General features: G+C 49.3%; 1 protein-coding gene across 12 annotated transcripts in view; it reads right to left on the bottom strand.

Annotated features, from left to right (window-relative positions):
- The window catches only part of myo18ab (myosin XVIIIA b), a 100,359-nt gene that overhangs the window by 24,203 nt on the left and 53,015 nt on the right, over positions 1 to 23,141 (bottom strand). For all 12 annotated transcript variants that reach the window (XM_029255416.1, XM_029255415.1, XM_029255423.1 and 9 more), the window contains 14 exons: positions 22,969 to 23,055; positions 19,367 to 19,508; positions 19,099 to 19,258; positions 18,123 to 18,309; positions 17,680 to 17,917; positions 16,991 to 17,100; positions 15,764 to 15,829; positions 11,158 to 11,286; positions 6,154 to 6,297; positions 4,389 to 4,478; positions 3,954 to 4,073; positions 2,634 to 2,745; positions 1,855 to 1,982; positions 1,389 to 1,543 (listed from right to left, as the gene is read on the bottom strand). In XM_029255416.1, coding sequence (XP_029111249.1) covers positions 1,389 to 1,543; positions 1,855 to 1,982; positions 2,634 to 2,745; positions 3,954 to 4,073; positions 4,389 to 4,478; positions 6,154 to 6,297; positions 11,158 to 11,286; positions 15,764 to 15,829; positions 16,991 to 17,100; positions 17,680 to 17,917; positions 18,123 to 18,309; positions 19,099 to 19,258; positions 19,367 to 19,508; positions 22,969 to 23,055 — 1,868 coding nt within the window. The remainder of the gene's footprint in view (positions 1 to 1,388; positions 1,544 to 1,854; positions 1,983 to 2,633; positions 2,746 to 3,953; positions 4,074 to 4,388; positions 4,479 to 6,153; positions 6,298 to 11,157; positions 11,287 to 15,763; positions 15,830 to 16,990; positions 17,101 to 17,679; positions 17,918 to 18,122; positions 18,310 to 19,098; positions 19,259 to 19,366; positions 19,509 to 22,968; positions 23,056 to 23,141) is intronic.

Here is a 23,141-nt window from a genome sequence, read left to right as displayed (position 1 = left end):
GTCACTTTTCCGGTTTGGCGAAAGGAAGCCCCGCAGCTCCACTAAGAGATGCTCTGCAGTGAAAAGGTCACCGTGAACTCCTTGAGCCACATGGGCTGCCTGCACTCACTCAACCTGTCAGCGCTAATGTTGCATCTGGTGGGAGGCAGAGGGGGGAATGTCCGTGTCGGTTTGTGTGTGTGTGTGTGTGTGTGTGTGTGTGTCTATGGGCATGCATCATCAGTGTGTGTATTGTTTTCCTGCAACTTGACGTGATGTATTTGTCCCCAAAAAGACCCTCCCTAATAGACCTTTATTATAGTTCATACAGCTTCAGAAAATTAAAAGTGTAAAAGTTGTAAACTTCATGTTTTGGACTTTGAATGGGGTGCAGTTTGGATTCACTTACTGCATTAAAGTGAGTTTATATCAAAATCCCATCAAAGACGGGAAACAAATACATGCAGTACAGTGTCTATATGTGTCTTATTAAGTATAAATGCACATATAGTAAACGTAAGTGCACATATATTATATAGTACAAGGATTTTTAAGTGTATATATGTACACGTGTATATTGTGCATATTATTATTTATTCATTTACCTTTTTTCCACAGCAACTCACAATATTAGGATACCCAGCTACTAAACATTATTTACCCATTTATACAGCAGAGCAATTTTTCTCATATCAGAGCAGGATGAGTACCGTGATCAAGGGCACAGCAGCAGGGGTGGGATTCAAACCCGGGTCCTTTTGATTGCAAGGCAGCAGCCCTGTGTGGCATGTTATCTATTATATATGTAAATATTGCATATAATACGTGTGTTTTTATGTAAGTTTACATGACTTTACAGTATATCTACGTAACTATATACAGGCAGTTGGTCGCAAATTGGTAAGAGCTGTTGCCTTTGAAGGTTGCAGTATCGAATCCCACCTCCAGCTGTGGGATCCTTGAGCAAGGTACTTACCTCAAATTGCTCCAGTAAAATTACCCAGCTGTATAAATGGATAAATAATCGTAAGTAACAACACTAAGTCACTTTGGAGGCAAGCGACAGCTAAATGTCATTGTCAACAACCGCTTGTCCCGAGTGGGGTCGCGGCCGGAGCCTAACCCGGCAACGCAGGGCACAGGGCCGAAGGTGGGGGGGACACATCCAGGGTGGGATGCCAGTCCGTCGCAGGGCACCTCAAGCAGGGCTCTTAACCCCAGACCAAGAACACAGCGGGCAGCAGCCAAACCCACTGCGCCACCTTGCCCCCCCAACAGCTAAATGAATAAATGTAAATATAGTGTATGTGCTGGATCAGTGTATTAAAGTAGCTTTCGATACGCGTACGTATATGTGCGTGTGTCTATATACGTTAGTGTGTGTGTATACACACGTGCAGCTGACTCACTTCCTCTGCTTCTTCTCCAGCTCGTGGTTGCGGCTCTGCTGGCCCTCCAGGTGCAGCTTGGTGTCCTGCAGCTCGGCCGTCAGACGCTGACACTTCTTTTTGAGCTGCTGCACGGTGCGCTGCGCCTCCTCGCCATCCGCCTGCAGGTCCGCCAGCTGCGCGGGGGTGGGGGCGGCGGGCACACGGGACACGCGTGTCACTGGCGGAGCGCCAGGGCAGGCGGAACGAGCGCCGACGGGGGCGGAGACTTTACCGCACGTTTATGACTTTGAGATGAAGCGAGAGCGACTGCCTCTAAATGATGTACAGCCGTGCGGTTTCCCCCTCGCCGGCCTCCGGGGAACAAGCGTAGCAGGGAGACGAATTACGGCCGGCGTAATGGAGGGCCGGCGGGTGAGGCGTACGTGCGTGCGTGCGTGTGTGCGCGTGTGTGTGCGTGTGTGCGCTGACCGGCAGTCCCTTGTACCTTCCTCTCCAGCTGCCTCTTGCCCTGTTGCTCCACCTCCAGCTTGTCATCAAACTCCTGCTGCAGCCGCTTCTTGGTGAAATCCACCTCCCGGACGGCGCGCTCATACTTCAGCCTCCACTCGCCCCCTGTGGGGTCATGGCGGGGGGGGGACACACACATCCGTTATCTGACTACACAGGGGGTTTAGGGCAGTAAATCACTTTCAAAGCAAAGACACGTAGTGTGAATGAGACACATCTGCGAAACACCCATCAGACACAAATCATTTTCCTTCCCCCTTTAGCTCCTAATAATGAGAATTATAATAATAGTAAGAAGAAAATGAAAACAGTTTGAGGCCATGTGGCACTGCTGTATTCCAAAAATCAATATCGCAATGTTTCGTGCACCAGGAAGGCATGAAGCAGAGCTGATGGCCCTATGGCACGGCTCTCACGACACCGGAGGATCGATGCCCCCTTCTTTAATTACAGGAGAACAGACATTAACTGCAATGTATTAGACTTCATTAGACGGGAGGAAAAAATCAATTAGGCGGCATTAACAGTAATATGAGGGGGCCGTGTGTGTTTTGGACGAGGATTTTCTAATTTTCTAATCAGGGGAGGGGTCGTGGGGAGATGCCGCCCCGTAGGTTTTCCTCCAGATATGAGCGCGGCGCTTGAGCGGTTCAGTCGCGGAGCCTGAAAGCCGCGGAGCCGTGATATCCGGCTGAGAAAGGACAGGTCCGTCGTCGCACGCTGGACTTCCAGCGGTGGCCCCGCCCACAAACTCACCCGTGTCGTCCTCGTCCACCTCCCCGTTGAGCTCCGACGCGTGCAGGAGCCGGGCCTCCATCACTTCCATCTCCATGGCCTCCATCTGCTTCTTCATAGCGTCGAACTTGGCCTGTGAGGGAGCCGGCAGCTGTGAGAGACCCCTGGGCCAACATACTCACACACCCCATGGCACCATGTCCTGTGAAATGATTCCTCGCAAAGCAAACAAAACGGCAGCTCCCAATTAGACTTCTGCTGCACATTTTCGGTGCGTTCCAAGATGTTCCTCAGTTACGGCTCAGGAGCGGCGCAACGTTTCCACGGAGCCTCCGAACGGACGCAGGGTAACGAGCCGTGAGGTTGCGCGCAAACCACTTCACTTTTAATCATCACGCTGCAATACTCTGTTGCTTAGCAACACCTTCATATACAAAGTATACAGCCTGCATTTCCATACTTTGAACGCTCACACTCTTTCGTGCAGCAGGTGGCGTACTGGTTACAACTGTCGCAACCGGGTTCAAAATATGGGCTTGAATCCCACTCCCACTGCAGCTCCCCCGGACAGGGTCCTCACCCTGATTTGATACAGTAAAAATTACCCACTTGTATAAATAGCTAAATAATTTTAGGTAGCTTAACGTTGTAAGTCAATTTGGGGAAAAGTGTCACCTAAATGAATAAATGTTGCTGGCTGCTCTGGTTTCCTCACACAATCCTTAGATGTGTGTCTGGTGAATTAATGACTTTAGTTCAAGTTTTTCTTATTGTCATTCTTCTGTACAGCTTGTATATAGTGGAACGAAATGTTGTTTCTCCGGAGACCACGGTGCAACAAATTTGAAGGCCCGAGGTGGCCGCCGCGTGCTACCACACCGCCATCTTGGCAAGAAGATTTAATTGCACTTAGTGTGTGTTTGTGATTACAGTGGATTGGCATCCAATCCAGGGTGTATCATTCTTTATGCCCTATGCTTCCGGGATAGTCTCTGGACCGCTGCGTCCCTGAAATGGACGAGCATTAATTGATAATGAATGGATGGATTATGATGCTAATTAAAGAAATAATACCAACTCAGTAAACAAACGCAACACTAAGTTATTTGGAGAAAAATGTCAGATAACAGTTGGTAATATTTCCTACAGAAACCTGCGCTCAAAGCTACAAGAGCTACACTCGAACCTGCAACCTTTGGCAGTTCCTTAGCCACTCTGAGCAGCCTTTTCCTTCTGAGACTGAGATGCCTGCGTTTTGTTCTCGATCAGCAAACAGTCACACGAACAGCAGCTGACACTGCGCACACACACCTACCCGGGTGAGTCCGACTGCCACCTTACCTGCAGGTCCTTCATGTCCTTCTCCAGACGCAGGCGCTCTGAGGTCTCCGACTCCAGCAGCTGCGAGGCCGACTCGCCCGTGTTCCTCTCATCGGCCAGCTCCGACGACAGCTCCGTGACCTGCGATGCAAACACTGGGCCTGAGCAACAGGTGCGGGTGCCGCCGGCAGCAAGGGAGGAGGTCACGTGACCCCCCGACTTCACTTTGCTTATCGGCACCGGAGGCAAATGGCAGACAAGCGGCTGCTGTTCAGGAACGGAGATACACAGCAATATAATGGCCTTATCAGCAGCGTGGTGTGTTTTTCACTGGGCTCCTCTCAGACGCTTTCGCCGTGTGTTTGCATTTGGGGAGCGTGTTCGTCGGGGTGTCTCCCACAGGTCCGGAGGGCCGAGGTGGAATGCGATCACAAGTGCGTCCGGGGGGGGACCTACCCTGCTTTCCAGCCGGTCGTTGTTGAGCCTCAGCTCGTTCCTCTCCTTCTCCACCTTCTCCAGCTTCGATTTCAGTTGCTGGATCTCCTCCTGGATGTGAACGGACACATGAGCGGGGCGCCAACAACCGGAGAAGCTACAAGGCCCCCTAGTGGTCGCACGAGGCATCGCGGTCAGGCTGCAAAAATCCTGCATCCCTTCTTAATCTCGTCCCCACATCCAGCTGTTCCCCCTCAAATGACACACATAGGCCAAGAACTAAACAATTTGAATAAAACCGCTAAAGATTTTAGGACAAACTGAACAGGACAAAGACCTATGCGTTTGGACGACTGTGTGTGGCATTAAAAACGGTCTGAAAGCAGAGAGATAGCGGCGATCGACAGGGCGCGACGTGAGGGCCATGATGGACGTGTGCAGCATGCGTCACCGTGCTGATCAAAAGTGCCTCTCTGCACGACTGCACCCCAGCCGTCGCTTTCCTCTCATCCCCCCACGAGCCGCAGCACCGCGGGTCAGTCACGCCGCCCCCCCCCCCGCCCATCCTTCTCAGCATTAAGTTCGGCACGCGTAAAAGGGCCGACTGTGACAGCAGGAAGGAAGGTGATCAACAGCCACTCGGATCTGATGATTTCTAATCATTTTTGAGAGGCTGCCAGAGCTATGGAGCTGGAACAGAGAAACCATTTGTGTGCGCAGACAGTCTTGTTTCCTAGCATATTTCTACAGTGGATTTTTTTATAGATGGGGTGCATTTTCGCATTTTTACCTCCCAGTGCCTGGATACACTGTCTCTTCATGTTATGAGTGGAAGATATGAACATTTTCCACTAGTTACTTTATATTGCGTTTTCTTCACTTACTGTTTTACCATAAATTTCTGTCCAAAGAGAGGCAAATGCAACCTGTATTTACACATCCAGCCAATAGGGGTCACTAAAACTTACCTAAACATGTTACAGTTAGTTGATGCTTTTCTCCAAAGCAATTTACAGCATTAATCTACCTACAATTATTTATCTATTTACACAGCTGGGTAACTTTATTGGAGAAATTTAGAGTAAATGCCTCACTCACAGGTATGAAAGCCTGAGGTATGGTTTGAACCTGTGACCTTTGAGTCCAAAGGCAGCAGCGCTAACCACTATGCTACCGATGTTAATCTAATAGCTGTCACTTTACAGTATGTCATAGTATTTACAGCTCATATATAATGTATACCTCACTGCTGGTGATCAGTAAGATGAGAAAAAATACTGCACATGTCTGCTGAGTATGGTTTGTATGGAGGGAAGGTATTTTTATTTTCAGTAATTTTAAATTAAAATTTTAATTTTTATGTAACATGAAGCTAAGTGTTACAATAATTCTACAAAATATCTTTTAGTTATTGTAACTATATTCAAGATTTTTACAGATCCTAGCAAGTAAATGGAGGGATGTGTATAATTAAGCCTTTAATGATTGTGACTTAGAGGTGCAAGACAATGTGGAGCTTCACGATTGTGAAAGCAAGATGAGGTGTCGAGTCTTATTTACTATAATAAATAAGAGATATCATCTACTTCAAGAGCAGCAGCCTCCTCTGGGCATGAGTCTTCAGACTTTGGTTTAGATCCTCAACCACTACACTACCGGATCTTAAAAATGGGAAAATAAAACGTTAACTAGCAAAATGAGGTACCAATATGGGCTCGGTACCGTCCATAGGGTCACGGGTTGGTCACGTGAAGGGGGAGGTGGACCGCGCACCGCTGGCACTTACGTCTTTGCCTCGGATCTGCTCTTCGGTGAGTTGCACCTCGATGAGCGGCCTCACGGTGGTGAAGAGCTTCCACCAGGGCCAGTCCTTCACGCCACGGTTCTTCTTGATGTTCTTCTGGATGCAGCGGATGGCCAGGTCCTGGATCTGAGTAGCAGGAGGAACGTGAGACCAGAACATGGCAGCGTGTGGGCTTGTGTCTATGATGCGTGCGTGTGTGCGTGTGCGTGTGCGTGTGAGCAAACTGGGAAGATGCGGCAGGCCCCGTGCGAGAGGCGACCCTGCAAGATAGTGCAGCTCAAGCTCAGTTCTGCATGCTGAAAACCACATTGGAAATAACATTGAAAATCAGCAGCCGTTGAAGCGAGAGGGGAAAAATAGAATAAAAATCAATGAAGCAGATCCAAGCATTCTGTCCCCCCTCCTCTAAAATGGAAAACGGGGAAAATGGTTGAGAGAACGGCACTGGACCTGGGGCACTGAGCCAGTTTGGACACTGGAGTTCTTTTTGTGAGGGTCTGGCTGGGCGAGGGCCACTGGGGGGAGCAGTGGTGAAACAGCTCTATTTCTACGACATGCCAGGTGCTATGGCAACCCCACCAAAAATCTGTATTTTTACCAGACTGTAAAAGTGATGTGTGTATCAACTCCTATGTGTGTGAGCCATTGCAGGACAACATTTACATTTACTTATTTAGATGACACTTTTCTCCAAAGCATGTTACAATGTGAAGATTCTTACAATGATTTACCCATTTATACAGCTGGGTCAAGGGGGGGTGCAGTAGCGCAGTGGGTCTGGGGTTCGAGTCCCGCTTGGAGTGCCTTGCGATGGACTGGCGTCCCGTCCTGGGTGTGTCCCTTCCCCCTCCGGCCTTACGCCCTGTGTTACCGGGTAGGCTCCGGTTCCCCGCGACCCCGTATAGGACAAGCGGTTCAGAAAATGTGTGTGTGAATGTGTACAGCTGGGTCATTGTTGAACTGTATCAACGCAAGGTACCAAATACCTCAAACAAGGGTGTTGCAGCAGAAGGTGGGAGTCAAACCCGGGTCCTTCGAGCGTAAGGCGGGAGTTTTAACCACGACGCCACCTGCTGCCCCACTCCATACTTGGTACAGAAGTATGATGCAAATGGTTTTTACATTTTAGTTTAATAAACCGAGTACCGGTTTACGTTCACCGCCCCGATTCAAACGGGACGGGGCGAAACCAGGCGGCTGGACTCTCCCAGACTCGGACACAAGGCGAGCGGGAGCATTTCGCAGTAATTAAATCAAACGTCAACACGGCTTGGCAGCCGTTTCAAAATGCTACAAGATTTACATGCTGCCGGTACACAGGCGTCTCCAATAGAGGCAAATTATCTGGAAACCCAATTAAAGCGGCACAATTTGCGGCATCAAGTGGATCCGGGCCTCATTGAAGCTTCTGTGGCGATCGCAATTTGTCACACCATGAAATCCTTAACGCGCTGCAAAATTAGGCAAATCTCGAATACGGCAGCTGAGCATACTTAATGGAGCTAATTTGCGACGCTTAACCCACAACAAATATCGTAAACAGCGGATTAAAGCGCTCGCAGGACAAGGGAAAACAAAAAGGGTGTAATTCTGCATCAAAAATGCAGGTTTACTGTCTGACAGGGAGCGGCGCATCCCCTTCGTAAGCGACGACTGCGGGATTTAGGCAGCGTGAATAGATAATGATCCGGCGGCTGTGGGAGGGGCAAAGTCACCTCTGGGTCGCGGGTTCGACTTGATCCCAGGTGCGGGATTGTTCCGTGCTCTCGGCACGTGGCCGCTGGCCTCCAGCCAAAAGCCCCGCAACGTACCCCCCCCCCCGCCAGTCACTTCACCTGGTCTTCCTACAGGTGTGTTTCGACTCACCGCAGATGTGCTGCCATCGCTTAACAAGTGGCAGCAGGCATGGTGGGGAGGGAGCGACGCAACCGCTCACACACCTGTTCGCCACTCAGAGAGGAGCTCTGTCTGTAGGCGACGATTTAATTAGACGCGAGAACGATTCCGTTGCAAGATCACCGGCAAGCAGCGGCTCACCTTCGAAACACAGACGGGAAGAGGAGGAGGAAGAGGAGGAGGAAGAGAACTGTTCACTCTCAGAAGAGGCACAGCATATTCCCCTGCAGCATCCACACATACTCTCTTCAAAGGAGAGGCACTTCATCTCACACACACAACATGGCTCTGGTAAAGGGGTGTGTGTTGTTTCTGATTTAGTGTCTGGGGGGGTTAATAAAGAAGAAAGACTTCAAGGTGCGGGCCTCCACACCACATCCCTCCGCGTGCAGCACTGCCTTCTTCTGGCATCTTCAAAAGCCGTCTCATCCCGTCATAGCCGTCACCCGTCAACACCCCCACGGATGTGCTGACGGCAAGACCTTAATAAAGTTTAAGACCGATGAGAGTTTCAAAACCAGGATCGTTTCCATGGCGCAACTGCTATACTGAGACCACCTTCCATTGGGGGTGTCGGCTGGGGGGCCGAGTTTCTCAGCACGTGCGGAAGAGATCGAGATTTCCAAGGCAAAATGGGATTTTACACAGTATACCCTGAGACACGTCCAAGAATTCGACTTTACGAGCAGTTTCATTTGATAGCCCTACTTCAGCTTCGCGAAGCATTTCTTTGCATTGATGAGGACCAAATTTGGATTCGCTCACCGGAGCCAACAAGCGGTCATTTTCGCACTCAGTTTGGCTCATGTTGCGTTAAGTTCTCAACCACCATCAGCTCTTGGATGGCAGTTCCACCTGCTTCGATCTCCATAACCACGGTCCTGTTTGGGCCGTCCCAACGACGGCACCTTGGACAACGGGTGTGAATTAATTCATTTCAATGTGTGAATCTTTTGCTCCCGAGGAGACAGAGGAGTCGTGTTATGACAACTAATGTTAACTAATGAAGCAACTGCCCATCAGGATCTGCTCATATTGCGTATAATGCGAGTTAATTTTGGGGCTCAGGGAACACGTTAAAATTTTTTGCCATTGAATCTAATGGAAATCACATTTTTGACATGAGAATTCACCTGACGAAAGGTTTTTCGGGAACGCATTGCCTTCGTAAGGCGGAGGGGTTGTACTGGGAAAACATCACATGCATATCTTGAAGGCCTTCAAACCAGTCGACAGCAGTTACCTTAACGCTCCCATTGATCTCAACAAACCAAACGGATCTCTTCCTTAAGATCGCCCGGGAGACGCCGATATTCTCAAAAACGACTCATCTGTCTGTCCACAGCTTTCCTTCACCAAGAGCGCCAAGTTCATCAAAGCCCCTGAAGCTCAAGGAACGGTAAAGACTCCGTCTGGCGGGAAACACAGGCTCCGATTCTCCGTATTTCATTTAACGGAGATATTCAATTGCAAGTACAACTTGAAATGTCACCATCATGAATCATCTGGGGTAATTTATTGCCATGAAGCTATGACTGTATCCGAGTACATCAGTCACGCAAATAGGGGTCTTCGTCTCGCCGGGTTCGGAAAGCTGCAGAAAATAAGTTGTGAAGGGCTCCCTGTGGCAGAAAAAAAAAACCCTCCTCCATTAAATCCACGTAAATGGTTTGGTTATGAAACACGGTCCATCCAAAAGGAACATCTCGCCCTTTTTAAGCAAGATAAAATATCGAAATCAGTAGCGGGATTGACATAATGGAGTCATTTTTTCTGCATAAACTCCACAAGTCCTCAATTTCCACAACATACGGACTTTTCTGCAGAATGGTACATTAAAAAAACACATTTAAAATCTCTTTTTCAAGGCACTTAGTAAAAGGAAGAGTGAGAAGAAGATGGAGACGCAACACAAATGTGAGACGAAGCCACTTGCGAGAAGCGTCGTTCCTACCAGGCGCTTCAGTCTTGATCTGGTTCGCGCTCCTCCTCCAGCCGGTCCTCCGTCTCCATTCCAACCAGAACGGCTTTTGAGCGCGAAAGGAGAGCAAGCGCCACCCTTCTCCGATTACCGATTTCCTCTTTTTCTGAGAAGTTTCATTTCCTATAGAATTTTAAGGAGTTGCTTCAATTTTTCCCCGAGAAGCAGGGCAAAGAAAACGTGACGAAACTGGAAGAAAAGTGAAAATCTCCAAATGTCACCCAAAGCGAACCGCGGTAACCTCGAAATAGGAGCTTCGACGGACGCCCCACGCGTTGGCCGACACACGGCCCTGCGCGTCGACTCGGATGACCAGGCGAGACACAGAGATCAAAACTGAGATCAAAGAGAGTCCTCGGGAGAAGCCGGTCCAGGGTGTACGTGCATGCTGGGACCGCTCTGGCCCGCGATGCCCAGCAGGGATGGCGCAGGGGTGGGAGGTGTTAGCGCTGGGCGACCCGGGGCCCTCGTGATTGAGAGCAGAGATTATGACATCAACGACTGGCACAACGCCACCCACTTATCTCGTCCAGTTAGAAGCATGATCAGGCACGGTCGCTTGGCGAGGGGCTGGACCACCGTAGGCGAGCCCTCGGTCTCCGTCCGAGGCCCTGAGGTCAGCGAGTCAGAGAACGAAACCGTGACACTGAGCCGTTATGACGGAGGGAAGAAGGTGGTGAGGCTGTATCACGGGTGTGTGTGCGGGGGGGGGTCAGAGGGCACCAGTGACAAATGGCAAAGTTACACTGTTCTCAAGTAGAAGTGCAAGGGGAGGAGGAGTAATAAACCGAGCGACTGAGTGGAACGGCCATGAGAGCCGGCTCTGCGTTCTGGTGAGGTGATCGATAAGGAGGCATTTGAGGGATGGCCCCTGGTGCTGCACGGCAGGTGCTCTCCCGCACATTTCAAGGTCACTCTGGGGACGTGGACCAGCCCTCCCTGGAAATTACAGGGAGAAACACCAGTACGCGGTAGTTGCCAGGGGTCTGTCCCGCCTCCCAAGGCCGTTTCTGTTGAGCTGCTTTTCCAAAGTGATAAATACCTTAATCACTCTGTCAAAAGCAGCCCTTTGTCTCGATAAGTAAAGTGACCCGCCTTGCGGTCAGTACCTTCCTCTTCTTGAAGGACTGCCGGGCCAGAAAACCCCTGCAGGCAGCCTGGAACAGCATGATGTTGCGCCTCGTCTGTTCATCCCTCTGCTCCTCCAGCTTGGGCAGGATTCCAGCTCTGAAGAACGCCTGTGGAGAGACGGAGAGGAGCACATTCAGCCGTCTGCATTTACATTTGCTCACTTATGTCTCCGAGATCTTTGTCAGAGTCAACTTAAAACTGTTAAGGTTGTACACTAAGCCCCTTATGGTGATTTACCCATTTATACTGTATTCATTCATTTTTACTGTATTCATTCAGGGTAAGCACGTTGATCAAGGGTACTTCAGCAGGAGGTGGGATTCAAACCTGAGCCACTTGCTACTCCCAATAGTGACACAATAATAGTGACAGTAGGAGGTGGGATTGGAACCGAGGTCCTTGGTTTGCTGTTGGACAGTTTTAACCACTACGCCACCTGTTGACTGCCCAGCTCTTGGCAACAGCACGAGCCGCTCTCCGGCAGCTCCTCATCCCCACCTGTGTCACGACTCTAATGATCAGAATGGCACAAAGTCAAGACGAAAGCCTGGCTTGCAGCAGTAACCAGAGCGCCCATCTCTTTGGAAACCAAAAAGGAAGCGTGATGAAAACAAACACACAAAAAGCACTGGTCCTGAGGTACGGCGCAAGACTTTCTGATCCATTTCCAATCCATGCATATTAATTGCAGTGCTAAATTCCCAAAAGGCAACCGTATCCAAAATTTACCACAATCTACCGGCGGCGGATTCTCATTAAAGTGGATTAACGGGGAGAGATTTGACACGATCCCCTGCCCCGAACAATTCGAGGGATTTGGAAGGAAGGGAGGGAGGAACCTCTAAGCCAACACTCGAACCGCTCCTTCGCTGAAGCCCCGACACATTAGCATTCCTTAACTGACTAATTTCTAATTAAGAGTGTTCAAGTCAGCAGAGACGTACCTGGAGTTCTCCAGGAGACAAGTAGGGAAAAAAGGACCGGAATTAAATTTCCCCATCGTGCCAATTAGCGCGGATCTGGGGATGTGCGGAGCAACTTTCTTTATCCCAAGCTTTTCAAGATCCCACAATCCTTCTCTTCTGCCGCGAGGACAAAGGCAACGTCTCATAGGAGGGAAGAGAATTTTGCTGTGATTTAACGCGACCGCATCACGAAGCTGTTCTATTAGATATGATAAAAACGATTACATAAGAAACAAGGCGGTACCGAAGAGGCGTCGCCGACACTGGAAAAGACCAGTTGGTTCATCGCGGCCATCTCCATCATGATGGACAGAGATGGTGACATCCAAGTCCTGCCTACCAGAAACTGCCAGGTTCAGCACCAGGCAACCAAGGGAGATGGCTAATGCACCAGATGGGGGGGGGGGGGAGATGCCATCTGCCACACTTGCTTAGCTGTGTATGACTCCCTAACTGGGCAGGTGACCTTGGTGGACGGGTTCATCTTGGTCCACCTTCGCACAGTTCGGCACCACCTCTCAGTCAAACCAAAGAAAGCAACGAAAGCCATAACCAAATAATGAGCATATAAAATAGTACAATGCGTAATCAGAGGTCGATAATTCTTATTACATTTAGATGTATTCATTTAGCTGACGCTTTTCTCCAAAGCGACTTACAATGTTAAGGTGGGTAATTTTACTGGAGCAATTTAGGGTAAGTACCTTGCTCAAGGGTATAACAGCAGGTGGTGGGATTCAAACCTGTGATCTTTGGGTCCAAAGGCAGCAGCTCTAACCACTTGCTACTACTATTATTACTATTATTATTATTACTACTACTATCCATCATTGTGCTGACTCTTTTGTCCAAAGTTTCACAACGTGGTGGAAACGCATGGAAACACAAATTGAGTAATAAAGACCCAATTAAAGCAACTTAGCTGTATACACTCATTTTTAGAGTAAAGGTTACCCTCCGACACGAGTAGGGCATCTCTTTGCTGAGATCGATTTTGGACGGCGGTAACCACGGGGTCTACACCCACGCACAGGAAGATATCGAGCATGAGCTTCCACATTCACGTCACCCCGAGGAGCTGAAGGGAGCCTTTGAGGCCGGCCTTCGCCCACGGGTCCCACGTGACGGAGAGCGCGGAGCGGCGGGAACGGCCCCGTCATTGTCACTGCGCACAAGCGCTCGCACTGGGACCCGAGCGTGGGTGCTGGATGCGTTTGGAACATACTGGCGTCTTTGTCCTCAGGCACTGCGCCAGAGGACACGGGGCACAGAGGCATTCCACGATCTGGCCCGGGTGGCATCCAGCACCAGAGGCATTCTTAATAAGACGTGAACCCGGCCCGGGGACAGTGACCGCAGCGTGGGAGCGGTGACCGCAGAGAGACGAACAGGCGGAAGGACCAATAGGATGCCTCGAGCGGAGAGGTCCGTCCGTTCCCACATCGAGAAAAGGAGACCACGTTAACCTGGCACTGACCCTGCAGCAGCACTTATTCATTCCCACTGAATGACATGTCGCTGTGTGAGTGGGTAAAAACATTCTTTTTGTTTATAAATATCTGGCCCCACGTATAGGTATCCATGAGATGCTCATCTCTCACGGCCACTCGACTGGGCACTTGACTTCCAAAAAGCCACAGGGGAAAAAAGTAATGCGAGCAGCAGGCGGTCAGAGCTGTTTTCACACAGTCAAAAGACCCGGGTTTCAATCTCAACTCCCGCTGCAGAACCTTTAAGTAAGGTAAAAATTACCCAGCTGTGCAAATGCATAAATCAGTGTTAGTTGCTTAGTATTGTAATTCATTTTGGAGAAAAGAGCAAAGCAGAATGATGAACGAAACTAATAATAATAAAAATAATAATAATGTGTGGGGTTCTATTATTTGGTCATTTATTTCCTTGCCCTCTATGGCTTGAGCAAGAGGTGGTGCTGAAATGTTTCCTAGGTAGACCAAGACAAACCCCTACACTCAGGCCCCCTGTTCAATAAAAGAGGGAACACAATGGAAGCAGAAAGACGCTTCGGTGGTGGATGAGTGAGGAAGTCGGCGCCCTTGGAGACTCCCACAACGTCACACCTGGACAAGGGGCTGATGGTCTCCCTCACTCCAGAACAAACTATAAAAGACCATGTTGCAGCAAGGGGGAAGCAGACCGGTCATGTGACTTAGAATATTAAACTACTTCCAATAATCTACCCATTTATACATCTGGGTAATTTTAAGTGGTGCAACGTAGGATACCATGCTGAAGGGTAATGCAGCAAAAGCAGAGATTCGAACCTGGCGGAGACAGAAAGTTACACTATATACCAACACCGTACATGATAATATACACTGGCTCCTCCTGTCAAGCTATAAATTCTCAATGATACATTTTCGAGAATATTTATTTTGTATTTTTTCCACCTGCATATGTTTTGTACAATTTTTGGCTACACCACAACAAACGCAATCTGTGTTTTCCTACCCAGCTGATAGATGTTAGTAAAGTGCAAACAAACACAAGAGTGTGGCCGGATTATTCAACTCACTTCCACAGTGTTTGCAGATCGTATTGTTCGTAGCGTTACTGTATATCGGTGACAAATCAGGTGAGGAAAGCTGCACATTTACAGGATGAATTGGTCAACAATGAACACTCAATATAAATCTGAAGAAACTTTTTTTTTTTTTTTTATTTCAAATCATTTCAAACTAGTTTTAACTGTGATGAACCTGAAAGTTGAACAACATATGAAGAGTACATCTTGCAAAGTGTTTTTTTATTTATTGCAGGTATATCTGAGATGTTTTCAGAACCTAAACTGCAAATGAATCAAGAAAAACCCTTATTGCTACGCTGTAATTGTGCCTTAGTCGTAAGAGCGACGGACTTCGGAATTACGAACTAATCGAGTTACAGACTTGGGCTCCAGTTGGCAGCGTGCCAGTGTCACGTATGTTCGTAATAAACATTTTTGTGTTTTTTGCAAGGCATGACAGCACACAAAACAACAAAATGTCTGATGACTGCATACAAAAACTAATTCCTAATTACAAATTCCCATTTTAGCCACGGTAGCGGATGACATTTTTATCTATACCAATTAACTTTACAAGCATCAGCGTGGTTTTTGCTGAAAAAAATAAATACACAGCTCAGCTACTTTTCACCCATCAATAGTGCAATAAAAAAAAAATATTAATTATTTGAGCTCAAAGGCTGATTAGAAAGGAAACCAAAGTACGGTTTAATACAATAATTTAATGAAAACCTCAAATAATTTCCCTACTAAGGGGTTTAGAATTAGTAATTAGCGTTCAGCTTGTTGATTAGTTCACATTTTTGACACAGTCACATTTCTGTCAACGCTCTACGATGAAACTGGCTGCTGTTTTACACCAATGGGCGTGAGCCAGGTGATCACAGCGTTCCGAGCCAAACCTCTGTGCAACGATACGTGAGGACATCCAGGATATGGAGGGGAAAAAAAAACCACGGGTCACGAAAAGCAGATTAGTCACATTTGGATGCAGGGTAACAGGACAAATTACAAGGCAATCGCATCTTTCAGCCGGCTGGATGGCTACGGCACAAGAGGGAGAGGAGCTGCAGACAGCCGGGCGCTGGCACTCACCCTGCTCAGGCCCATGTGATAGCTGCTCTTCTCCAGGTCCAAGGACTCCAGCAGCTCCTCGACAGCCTGGAACGGGGGCAGAGAATGGATGAGAACCCCATCCCTATCCCCATCCTCCCCCCCACTGCAGAAGACAGATTTTAAATTACAAGCAAACACTTCTATTTGGCTAAAGCATTTTTGGCCGATTTGAGACACACTAATGTCCCAGAGTCCAGTTGGACTGGAATCTGGGGCTGTTGATCCTGGAGTGGGCCTCGGTCCCTCTGTCCAGATCCCTTCCCAGACCCTCCGGGGAACGTGCCCATCAGGACCTCGGGGGTGCAGCAGGCCCCTAATCCACGGTGCACTTGGTTTGACTCCCTTTCCAACAGGACCTTTTCCAAAGGAAGGCTGACGGAGCCAAAACGTGTCACCCGAACCCGTTATTTCTCTCCTCACTCCCACTGTCCGTTACCTTCACCTCTTTGTGCCCCATCAGCTTTTATTTTCTTTAAACAATGTTACCCTTGTTTGGCTTTTACATCAAAATAATTCTCCCATAAGGGGTGCGGTGGTGCAGTGGCACAGTGGGTTGGACCGGGTCCTACTCTCCGGTGGGCCTGGGGTTCAAGTCCCGCTTGGGGTGCTTTGCGACAGAGTGGTGTCCCACCCTGAGTGTGTCCCCTCCAGCCTTACGCCCTGTGTTGCTGACTTAGGCTCCCCGCGACCCCAAATGGGACAAGTGTGTGTGTGTGTGTGTGTGTGTGATTCTCCCATAAACCCAGAAATTAACGTACAGTTTAGCGGACGGACTGACGGGGGCCATTGTTCTTCAGCTGAGCTCTGTTGAAACCGATCACGAACAGGCTACATGAGCCAGTCGCCAGGTCCAAACCAGGTTAATTGTCCCCAAGAACCAGAAATGGCATTTTTTCCTCCACAAAGCTGATTACGGCTTTAAAGTTCAGGACTTAAGTTCGGGGTCCAGAGCCCCAGAGCAATTAAAACCTCTCCTCTGTCTCTAGTAGTCATTGATCTGTTCCGGTAATGTTTATCATAAAGCAAGCATCCGGGGCAGTAAGTCATCACAATGGCCTGATTAATTGGGGTTTATTGGCCTGTCACTGTCACACCTGTGGGATAAAACAAATGGGGACGTCCCGGCTCATTAATCTATCCTGCCTTTAATAAGTAACACATAGGAAATGAGGGATGATGCCGGAGCGCAGAGGCAGGAGGACTCACCCTCTTCTCATCCGTGACGATATAGTTGCGTCCGTGCTTCTTGGTCAGGTGGGGTGTCAGCACATCGAAGCGGCGGCGGAATTCCGAAAAGACCATGTGGTCGGGGTAACCTGAACGGAGAGAGGACTGAATAAATGTGGAACAAGCCAATGTACCCTTAGGACTACAATACCCATGATCCTCGCCTCCCCCTCTACTGAATATTTATAAACCAAAACTATAGTATCCAAACCAGCACTTGGAGAGCAGCTTCACGTCCACAACACCGGAGCTACTTAAAATTATTTATACCTAGTGGCAGATTTCCCGGCAGCTACAGTGCCTAGGGCCTATGAAATGTTTAAAGCTTATGAAGGAAAAATGAAGAAAAAAAAAAAATATGTAAAAAGATGGTGAGAAATTCAATGTAATTAAAACATCCATAAGTCCAGAAGTCCTAAGAAAGTTTATTTTTCTGGATTCTCCATCAGTTGATGTAATTCAGTTGGAATTTACCCCTCTTTTTGCACATTTCAGGCTCAAAGGACCTAATGCCTAGGAACACCAAAACCCAGCACTGTTAATACAGCACAGGAAATCTTGATAATAGTGATTAGAGCAGGAGAAGGGATTCGAACCAACAATCTTCAGACCGCAAGGCGACTGTGGTAAACACGATACTACCACTGCTGGTGTAGCGCAACCCCTACCCTGTCGGTAGATCCGGAGGGCATCCAGCAGCTTGGAGCCACGGAGCTGAGCACGTAGCAGGGCCACATCCAGCTGCATCAGGCCAGTGTCACAGCTCTCTCCGTGGGGTTCGCCATCGCCAGGCCGGGGTGAGGGGCCACTCAGCACACGCACATCCCCGCTCAGAGTATCCACCTTGGGCAGCAGGCAGTGCACGAAGTGGACCCGGGACCTCCGTACCGTGTCGATCAGGGCATCCTGTGCGCCGGGAGAGGTGCAGTTTTAAACGAGTAACACCACGGCAACAAGATAAGCGTATACCCACCGTAAACACCCACCTCAGCTCCCCTGCTCACACCTGGCTCACGAGCTTGCCCATTCACCCTTTAGCCCCGCCTCCATCTCAGATTGTTCGACTCCCCACCCGCGTCCTCGGCCGCACCTCCTGCCCCCCGCTGCTCACCACCTGCAGCTTTATCTGGATACAGAAGGACTTCTTCTTGACAGCAGCCACGCCGGTGGTGAAGGTCTTCCTCATGCTGGTGGCACGGCGAAGAGCCAACTGGGAGCCGCCTTCCAGGCCCGCGATGGATCCCGACAGCACGGTGGCTCCGCCCGTTCGGCCCACGAACAAGCTGCTGATGTTCTTCCTGTTGGATCAGAGACCGGCGGGTAGATGAGGTGGAGGCAGCTCGAGCCGTGTTGGGAACACCTTCCACGGCACTCCACGACCGGCGGCGTGCTCCGACAAGAGCCAATTAGCGTGTTTACTATCGCTGCTGGCTTCGTGTGAGATTAGATCCGGTGTAACAGAACCATATGGTGCTCTTTCACCGCCGCGCCATGAGGGAACACAGGGCGATTGACACCACTGCTGTCTCATTAACCGGGGGTTGGGCGCTGTGCTCCACTGCACGGGCTGCGCACAGGGCATCACGGTGGTTAAGGGCACGGACCCGCAGCTCCACGCCCTTCGGAGGGGCCGTACAATCCTACCGTAACCCGAATTTCCCCACCAATCCGCTGCACTGACAGCACACAGCTTCTGCTCACCGCTATGAAAATTTTAATAATTTTAACAGTAATGAAAACATAGAGGAGCAGCAGGTAGCACTGGCACCTCCCACACTGCAAAGACATATGTTTCAGGCAGATCGGTGACTTTAAATTGGCACTTGAGAGTGTGTGTGCGAGAGCGACAGTGACAGAGAGAGGGTGTATGTGTGAGTGCGTGGGTGCAAATGAACGAGTGTGTAATTGTCCTGTGAGGGGCAATAGTTTCATCCAGGGTGCACCACCCTGCCTTACAGCCTATGATTCCAGGATAGACAGGACCACCGCGATCCTGAATTGGACAAGGATGGACTAATGATGGATGGATGGATGGATGGATGGATGGATGGGTAATAATAATCAGAAACTAAAATTAAACGGCATACTTCTGGGAGTCCTGCAGCAGCATGGCGGCATTGAGGGAGGCCGGGTTCTGCTTGGCGTGGCTCAGCCAGCCCTGCGCGTTGTACTCCACCCAGTCGGTTCCGTGACTGTGGCCCAACAGGAAGTGCTGCGCTTTCTCACTCTTCAGCAGCAAGCTGTGCCCTGCGAGCGGGAGAAATGTGGGACAAAATCACCAGCGGTACTCGTCGCTGGAAGGATCATCTGAGGTCGGGATGCATTGTGCGCGGCGCCCCCTCCCGGAGACCTCACCCTTGCTCTCGCCCTCGGACGGCCCGTAATAGCTGAACAGGCGGTCCAGGAGCGTGTCCTCGGAGCCCCCCGGTTGCAGAGCCTCCTCTTCCATGAGCCAGAGGAGACCCCTCGCCTCGTCCGTCCGGGCCAGGGTCCGCACCTGGCACGCACACACGCGTACGCACACCCACGCACAGATTACGTGATGTAACCACTCAGTCACACACACTGTGACCCCAAACACTCAGAGGACTTGCAGAGAAGGTCAGAAAGACACATTTACAAGTACAGCACAGTCCTGCATTACCCCCCCCCCCCCACACCCCCACACACACACACACACACACACACACACACAGAGCACTCCTGGAGCAACAAACACCTGAAGCGCACTGCTGGGATTCATCTCCAGCTCCCGGTTCGACCCAGATGGGCCGCAACACATTCCCATTCACCTCCACCACATGCTGCCCTAAGAAGCCCCGCCCACTACGCCTGTCATTAGCGCCATTTAACATGCTGCTCATCGAGTCCAGCAGGGCAGCGCCTGCTTTTTCTTTCCCTCCCTGATGACAACAGCCACCGCCCACCGCCCATCGCCCCCCCCCCCCCCCCAAGTACCAGACAAGGGTCATACTATCAAAGCAAAGGGAGAGTGTTTTTTGGGAAGCAGAAGCCCCCCTCATTAAAGGCGAATATTGAAATAAGAGCACGGAGGCAGTGAGGCGTACATAAACCCGGCGCCCCGGCTGTCCACTTAAGCAATTAACGGCGGTAATAGCTGTCACGATTCGCCTGTCTTAGCCTTTAATATCAACAGGCTCACACTTCGGGAACACACTTAATGACCGGGGGGAAGGGTTTAAGAATAAACGCTGTGACCGCAAGCGTCACGCTTTATGGCCACATTTTTTACACTGCACTTCAACTACAGGGCGAAGTGCGATTTTCTGCTGGCGGCTCCTTCGCACTGCCCTTTTGACCACATCTGGGATCCTCAGACACAAACAGGAAGGGGCAGCAGGGGGCGTAGCGGTTAGAGCTGCAAAAGGACTCGGGTTCAAATCCGCCCCGGGTGCGGTACCCTTGATCAAGGTACTTAGCCTGCATTGATACAGTAAAAATAACACATATGTATATGGGTAAATCAGTGTAAATAGCTTAACACTGTAAACACTTTGGAGAAAAGTGTGAGAAATAAAAATATAACTAAGCTGTGGGCAGCTTACCATTTAGCTGCTCAAAAAAAAGTAGTACACTATGACTCTTTCACCAAACCTGATAACCAGAGGCCCATTACACTATTCGGAGGTCCCTAAATACCAGTGCTCACCATTATTTCAGGGCAATGCTCTGTTTAGCCACCAACAGAATCCCAGGCTAATGGATGTTTTAAAAAAAATTTTTAAAAAACCCCACACGCTTCCCCGAGGTGACGCACCCTGTTATTTACCGTGTGAATTGATTCCCTGCTGGACTGTCGTCCAAATGGCCCGGCGCTCAATGGTGCCCCACTGACCTTCGCCCAAAGGCCCAGACGTGACACAAAAGCCCGAGCCTGAAAATGGCTAAATCGCATCATCCCTCACTGTAAAGGAGAGGTATTAAAAATTAAGCTGCACAGTGTGGTTGCTTTCCTGTACTAGAACGTCCTGGAATGAGATCACCTCTCATACTTTCTGTAGGAGTAGAAGGTAGTATAGTGGTTACAGCTCCCACCTATAGACTTGGAGGTGTCAGGTTCAAACGCCACCTACCGAGGTAGTTCCCTTGATCAAGATATTTACCCTAACCAATAAAAATGACCCATTTACTGTATAAATGGGTAAAGCACTGTATGTTGCTATGGAGAAAAGCAACAGTAATGGAGATGCTTGAGGGGCAGCTGGTAGCATAGTAGTTAGAGCCACTACCTTTGGATCCAAAGGTTGTTGGTTCAACTCTCACCTACTGCTCTAGTACTCTTGTGCAAGGCAGTTAACCTAAATTACTCCAGTAAGAGCACCCAGTTGTAAGTACCTTGACATTGTGAGTCATTTTTCTCTAAAGTGTCGGTTGAATGAATTCAATGTACCGTTGTCATATTGTGCTCCCAAACCCCACCACTAGGAGGCGACAGACTGAATCAGGCGGAGAACCGTTACTCGCTGTGAGGTTTAATCGACGCCTCCCTAAATACAGGTTTGAAAACAGGGACTTCCAGCACACTTCTCCACAGTTGCTGCTGCGTACAAGAACACACACTTGCTGGTGGGGCAGAGATACAACCAGCAGTCCTTTGCCTGCATCCTTGGCTGTCAGATGTGTTACTGGGGCCACAGCGGGTTACACGCACTGGCTATAGTAAAGACTCAACAGGGCAGCAGACATAAGGAACCTAAACACCCCCCAGCATTTTTCCCCAATACCATGTTCTCCAGCACAAGTGATAGAATATTATAGTAACGGGCGGCATGGGGGCACAGCGAGTAGGGCTGCTGTCTCACAGTGCCTTGGTGGAGCAAGAGAACGTGGTTCGTACCCCACTCAGTCTGTGTGGAGTTTGCATGTCCTCCCAATGTCTGTGTAGGTTTCCTCCGGGTGCTCTGGTTTCCTCCCACACTCCAAAGACATGCTGTTTAGGTTCCCCATAGTCATAGTGTGTGAGTGACAAAGAGTGTGTGTGTTCCACTGATGTATGGATAAGTGACCCAGTGTAAGTAGTGTATCTAGCAGTGTAAGTCACCGCGGTGAATAAGGTGTGTGGGCTTATAACACTACACAGAGTTCCCTGGAAGTCGCTTTGGAGAAAAGTGTCTGCTAAATAAATAAATGTAAATATTCTCCACCGATCGCCAAATGAACAAATGTGAAGGGGTGGGCAGCATATCGTATCATCCTCTGGCTGCCCGAACGGCACGCTTTCCTTCAGCATGACAGGCGCTGATGGAAGGCGGCTTGCGGTCAACACAAGACGGAGCAGAACACATCAGAACCCGGTAATTAACAGCCTTTATGGAGAATAAATGTCGCGGGATGCAAACAAATATGAACTGAACACAAACAAGCAGAGAGAAAACATAACTGCAGCGCGGTTACTATAGCGGAACAAATGCCGAAATGCTCATTACAATTGAACAGGCATTATTATCATTACCATTATTACTATTATCACCTACTTTTTTTTTTACTGACTTACGACGACAGACACAGTAAAGTCCTTAGCATCACTCACCCAATTTTACAGTAGAGCACACAAACACGCACGAAGGGCAATCTGAAGTCATCAATCTCCCAGGTCATCTTTGAATCGTGTGAGGAAACCAGAGCACTTGGAGGAAACCCACACTAAGTTCCACACACACAGAGCGGGGATCTAACCCACCACCTATGTGCTGTGATGCACCAGCGCCACCCCCTGTGCCACCACAGGTTGGAGGTCAGGGCATTTTGGACCGAAAGCAACGGATGAATAATAGGAGTACAAGACAGGGCATCTTCAAGAAATCATCAGAAGCGGTCCCATACATTGGGCGCGCGCACACACACACACACACACACACACACACCAACAGAAACACAGTAATTTTTTCTTTAAAAAAAAAAAAAAAAAAAAAATGTCCCAAGAAGCTTCTCCTTACCAGCGCTTGAGTTGAGGCCTGGTCTACAGCGGCTACTGACTGAGATGTACTGGACTCTATGTCATCTAATGCAAGCTCTATGTTTTCCTAGATGGAGACAGAGGCTTGATTAGTACCCTAAGATTACATCATGATTTTGAAGTTATGGCTCAATGTCTTAAGAGGCTGTCAAT

Source organism: Scleropages formosus, chromosome 10, assembly GCF_900964775.1.
Source record: "Scleropages formosus chromosome 10, fSclFor1.1, whole genome shotgun sequence".
Taxonomy (NCBI): Eukaryota; Metazoa; Chordata; class Actinopteri; order Osteoglossiformes; family Osteoglossidae; genus Scleropages; species Scleropages formosus.
Note: the sequence above shows the minus strand (reverse complement) of the source record. Positions and strands in the feature narration are given on the sequence as shown.